The 6,363-nt window shown below is 35.3% G+C and overlaps 1 protein-coding gene across 1 annotated transcript; it reads left to right on the forward strand.

Moving 5' to 3' along the window:
• On the forward strand, positions 446 to 4,126 carry LOC109838012 (dnaJ protein homolog 1-like). Its single transcript, XM_020406422.1, has 3 exons — positions 446 to 775; positions 1,324 to 1,727; positions 3,466 to 4,126. The coding sequence occupies exons 1-3, from the start codon at positions 602 to 604 to the stop codon at positions 3,911 to 3,913; spliced, it is 1,026 nt and encodes a 341-aa protein (XP_020262011.1). The 5' UTR covers positions 446 to 601; the 3' UTR covers positions 3,914 to 4,126.

Here is a 6,363-nt window from a genome sequence, read left to right on the forward strand (position 1 = left end):
ATAGAATTGAAGTACATGGTATGTACATTGTTCTAAAGAAATCAAATTAGAAATTAAAATAACAGGAATAAGAAAACTTTAATAATTTATTTTTAATTACTAATAAAATGGAAAAAATAAAAGGAATATAGATTTACTTAAAGATTTCGAATCCCATTAAGTATTGGACTGTATGGTCAAATGTAACATTACTTTTTTTTTTACACAAATGTTATCAACAAACAAGTCCTACAGATTTATAATAGATTTTTTACTGGATCTTTAAGGATCCAACCCATTGTCATCCCTTATAAAACCATTATTATTATTTCTATATTTGTTTGCATTAGAACAATTATGATTATAAACGTCAATTACTCCTACGAAGCTGAAGGACCCAACATTGCTTTCTCCTCCATCTCAAAACAAGATAAAAAAGCAAGCTGTCTCCTCCCAGAATAAAAATAAAGACTCTCTCCTCCCCTCCCTCCCTCTCTCTCTCTCTCTCTCTCTCTCTCCTACTCACAATTCTCCCTATTGAATTTCAACTACTTTCTCTCTCATAAACTTATTTCATCTTCATTTCAAATCGAAACATTTTCTATCTCTTAGAACCAACTCAATGGGAAGCGCTCTAGATTTCTATGAAGTCCTCAACATCCCAAAAAATTCTACCCCTGAAGAAATCCGAAACGCCTATAAAATACTCGCCAAGAAATGGCATCCAGATAAGCACCCTCCTTCATCTAAGCTTGAAGCTGAGGCCAAGTTCAAAGCCATTACTCAAGCTTATGAGGTATCCATCAAAACCCAACATCGTCAAAATCAGAATTGATGCTATTTCTGGATACCCAATTGTTCTTCATACTCAAATTTATTTCCAAAATGCGATCTTGACGTCCATTAATGTTGACGCCTTTTTTGTCCCTTTTTTAATGTTAAATTCCAATTTTATGTAGCCTGTAGACGCGTTTTTCGTAAAAGTTCGAGATTAAAAATGTAATTTTGATGTCTTTTGTTAAAACCCATTACTCCTTTTCTTTTTTTTTTCTTTTTTTTCGCTTCCTTTCTATATTTGCATGCACTTAATTCCTTACTCAGCATCCATATTGATGAGCATAATTCTGTTCTGAGTCCATTTTGTTACAACATTTTTTTGCATTCTCTTAAGAATAACTTTTACAAACGATTAATGAACAAATTACAGAGGGAATCAAATTCTGACGCTATTTACAGTACACTACTCATTGTATTATGCCAAATATTTGCCATTGAAATTCCAAATTAGGCAACCAGTTAATCCAAATTTTCTTATTCTGTATTTATTTATTTTTTCCCCTTTAGGCACTTCATGACCTTTACAAGGGTGGAGGCAGCCTGAAGCCAGAGAAAAAGCGGGAGGAGCCAGTCCCCAAATATGCTAGTACTCCAGGACGAAATTTCAAGGATTTTGCTTATCCAAGAGCAAATTCAACAAATTTTAAAGATTTTAATTACTCAAGCAAACCATTTGCAACACCGAATTATACAAGGACTCCCGGGAGAGATCTTAAGGATTTTTATTACTCAAAGGGACCGGCAGCAACAACAGCAGCAAATTCGCAGCCCCCTTGGCCTAAATCTTTTTCCGGTCAGCTTCGAAGGAAGCCACCACCAGAGGAGAGAAAGCTCGAGTGCACATTGGAGGAGCTCTGTCGAGGATGTTTAAAGGAGATTAAGTTCAGTCGAGAAGTTGTTGGGAAGAATGGGTAATTATCTTTCTTTTATCTCAAGCCTTTTTTTCAGCTCTTAATATGATCATAATGGCTGGATAATGTATCTTTTTGAATATAATTGGATATCTTGAAGCACTTCAGAAATAGAAATTTGGTATAAATGGGAATGAATTGGAGTTTATATTGTTTGATTGTTTTGCATTCTATTCTTCTTAAATTTGGTACGTATGGTCAGAGAATTGTGGTTGTACACTTAATTTACTTCTTAAGTGTGTTACTTGTTGGAGGAATTTTATCTAAAACATTGATGTGGTCAATAATATTTTCAGAGTCCTCTCTTTACTTAATAATACTTTGACCTTTTTTTGAGATTCTTCCAAGGAAGTTTTACACGCAATTATAATTTACATCCACAACCAAGTTTCAGATACTTTCATCTTGTTTCTAAACATTTTTCTTGATGTTGCATTTTCTCATGTTCTTCCCCCATACATTTGATGGTGGCAACAACTTTGAATAATTTAAAAGAAGTCTGCTAGTTTTGAAGTGTATAAAGGTCAACAATAACACTGAAACAATTATAGAATTCCTTACTTCTTACCTAATTAATACTCTCGATACAAATGTCATCATTTTAAGGACTTTGCTTACGAATAAGTTCTGTTAGAAACTCATGCCATGAATTGTCCTTGAAGGAATCTAACGGAAAATACTTAACTCATCATAATGACAGCCCTTATCCAGATATTTGCATGAATGGCACTTTCAATTTAAAACATGTTGGGAAAATGACCTGGCTATTTTTTCTTCATTGTCACCATCATAGACCTTTTCTTATATGACTAATTTTGTCCATGTCATCTTTGTTTACCACTGAAGCCAAAGTTCATGAGAGTTAGCCGGCCTTAGACAGTAAAAGCCAATTTATTCCTAGATAACTGTTTATATTTATAACTATTAAAAGATCGGTTTTTCTATAGAGTGCCCTTGGGCACTCTATAAGAGAGGAGAGAGATAGAGAGAAATGAATGAAGAGATGATCCCAATGCAAAAGATTTAGTTCTTATAGTGGAAGTTACGAGGTGCTCTTCTGGAGAATTCATGTATGGACTAATCAAAGTTTTGGCTATTTTTCTTGGTGTCTTGTCCACGGAAGTGGTACTATGAGTGATAGGTTGGTTTTATAAGCATGTGATGGTGGTGACTACAAAGTAGCAACAACTTGTATGTGCTCTCATAGAGGATGGCATCATTTCCCTCCTATTTTTTTAATATCTGATATTCGAAGTATAGTCCTTAGGTTCTCTTTGATTCCATTCAAATTAGCCTTTTCATGACATGAATTCTTCTTTGATGGTGTAAGAAAGTTTAAGTTTCATCATTTTTATCTTATTTATAAGTAGAAGACATTTCCTATCGGATAAAGTTTTACAAAACCCTTCAATGATTGATCTGCTTTATTCCCAAAACTTTTGGAAAAGTCATTTAAGCCCCAAAACTTTTTGGGCTTTCCAAACATGCCATAACATACCTCATAACAGCGTAATGCGGGGTTTTCTGAAACTTAATCAAAACTTCACGAAGGGTTTCTGAAAATAATATTGGGAGTTTGTGTGGTTTTCTGAAATATTGATATACAACAAAGAACGTATCTTCATCTAACAAATATGTGCATATTGTGCTTCTTTTATTCTAAAGAACACACTTATTTCTATCTATAATTGAATAACAAATCAAACCTGTCTAAATTTCTAACTTTTCTGAACATTAGGTTTACTATCCGAAGGGAAGAATCAGAGACAATCAAAGTGAAACCGGGATGGAAGAAGGGGACAAAGATCACATTCGAAGGAATGGGGGATGAGCGTCCAGGCTTCCTTCCATCTGATATCATCTTCTTAGTCACAGAAAAAGAGCACCCAACATTCAAGAGATCAGGCAACAACTTAGTGCTTAAAGTCGAGATCCCCCTTGTCAATGCCTTAACAGGATGGACATTCTCTTTTCGACATCTAAATGGTGAAAAGATGACATTTTCTCTTCATGATGAAATCATATACCCAGGCTATGAGAAGGTGATTCAAGGCCAAGGGATGCCGATAGCTAATGAGAAGGGGCAGAGAGGAGATTTGAGAATAAAGTTTCAGATTGTGTTTCCTACTCAGTTGAGTTCGGAGCAGAAGTCTAGCATCGTTGAGATACTAAAGGGTGCCACTTGATCATCATTATCATGTCTTTTACACTTGTGAAAATTGCTTGTAAAAATGGTGGATTTGTATTGAGAGTATAAATTCTGCACGTTGAAGAAAATATTGTGATAGAAGTGTTAGGAAAAAGTAAGCTCTCGGAGGTAAAATTTGTGATCTTGGTTTCATGATTGCTTTTGTTATTCTCTATGAACCTTTTTGTTTATAAGTTGTTGCTTTGCTTGAGAGCTTTATGTGGTAGAAGGAATGTGGCCAAGCTTTTGTTCTTCTCCGTGACTTTTGGAGAATGACAGCCTTTTGTTTTTTGCTTTGGTCTTTAACGGAAGCCAGATCTTTATTCTACTTTCTTACTAGGTATCATTTGCCCACGAGGTTAAAAAATGATTTAGTCATGAGGATTGAATGATAGGAGGGATATTTCAAACAAATAATTTTGAATCATTGTAAAATGAAAAAATTAGTACAATCAGAACTTGAAATAACTGCAATTATTACACAACTTCAACGCAATCGCATTATATATAGTACAATCAGAACTTTAAAATTGATTCAGAAGTCGAATCTCAAACTTGTTCCTTCCGCTCTATATAGTTTTATTACCAAGGACCCATTACATGATTTTCTGGGAAAATTTTACTAAACCCCTAATAAGTTCGTGAATTCAATAAAACCTCCAAAATATTTAGATTTTTTTTCACTTAATTCCATTAATGGCGTAATCCATATTTTGAGTTTTGAAACATAGATCACATAAACCAGTACTCATCCTACTATGTGGGGAGCTCTGACCCTTATGTTAAGAGTGTAGGAGGGGTATTTATGTAATTACACTCTTATTGTGGTTCAGATTGCCTCTCATGATGCATTGTTCTGATAGGAAGTGTTCTCCACATAAATATCATGAAGTAGTTATTGGGGATTAAGTGAAAAAAAATTAAAACATTTTTGGGGTTTTAAGGAATTCACAAGCTTATTAGGGGTTTAGTGAGAGTTTCAAACTTTTGGGGGTTGGGTCTCAAAGTTTCAAACTTATTAGGAGTTTAATGAAATTTGCCCTTTTCATTTTCGGTCCGTTTTGCTCAGCACCAGTTTGAAATCATCGAAAAATTGTGTCAAGGCCCCAAATTTCAAAATTCAATGTGCACCAGCCCCTCATATTTTTTGCAATATGTTGTAGCTTTCAAAATTTGAAAAAAAATGTGACTTAGCCCTCTAGCTCATGATTAGCCCATATTTGACCTAAAAACCCAAATTTACCCCTCTTCTCCTTCTCCTTCTCTTTCCTCATCCTCTTCTCCTTCTCCTTCGGCATCCTCTTCTCCCTCATCCTTCTTCCTCCTTCCTCCCTAGCGATCCTCTAGCCCGTCGCCGTCGGCATCCTCTTCTCCCTCATCCTTCTTCCTCCTTCCTCCCTAGCGATCCTCTAGCCCGTCGCCGACTCTGCACGGTATCCACCAGCGACTCTCTTCCTCGTCTCCTTCTCCTTCCTCCTTCCTTCTTGGCGATCCTCCAGTCCGCCACTGACTCTGCATGGGCTCAATCGACGGTTGGTTGGCCACCATCAACGACCGATTGGAGATGATACTGCTCAATACCATCACTCAATCCCAAAATCCGACTCCCTCTAATCTCCACTATACTGGAGTTCTCCCCTATATCCTTGCCCAAATAAATTTATGAAAAATTCATCTTGTCTTCAAGCGCTATGGAAAAGGTCTGTGTGATTATGTTCTGTTCATTGGAAGCAACCGGTCTACGTATATCTAGCCGAGATGTTCCTGGAGTGAGAGGCAATTGTATCTACTTTATCGAAGACATTGCGGATACTAGATGGGGACCGTGTTTTGAAAGGAAGAGGAGATGTTGAGTAGATTAGTCTTTGTTTAAAATTTTATTGTACGTAGACCATTTTGTTGGCTTCAAAATTATATGTAGCTTGTACATGATGCGTTGATAATTGAGAAATAAAAGACTACATAAAAAATATTCATTTGAAATAATGGATGTATAAAATTATTCAGTAGATTAATTATTAATTTTTACCTAATACAAGTGAACTATAGCAAATTAACTATTAACGTTTACCTGTTCCATGTTAAGTATAGTAGAGTAAGTGTTAATTTTTTCTTTAAAATGTTAAGTTTTGTTAATTAACTATTAAGTTATACCTAGTACATGTGAACTATAACCGATTAACTGTTAATGTTTAGTTGTTCTATATAAGTATAATTGAGTAACTGTTATCTTTATTCTTTTAAATGTTAAGTTTTGTGTTGTGCATGTGAAATATAGCTGATTACCTATTAACCTTTAGTCGTTCCATATAAAGTATAATTGCAGAGACCGACTACAACAACGACATATTCATGAACCACTATGATTGTGGTTAATGAGCAAGAACATGAAAGAACAAAGGCGGTTGAGCTCTTTCGATGTTAATGGGCTCTTTGATCGCTCATGTC

This window comes from Asparagus officinalis, chromosome 4 (assembly GCF_001876935.1).
Source record: "Asparagus officinalis chromosome 4, Aspof.V1, whole genome shotgun sequence".
Lineage (NCBI taxonomy): Eukaryota > Viridiplantae > Streptophyta > Magnoliopsida > Asparagales > Asparagaceae > Asparagus > Asparagus officinalis.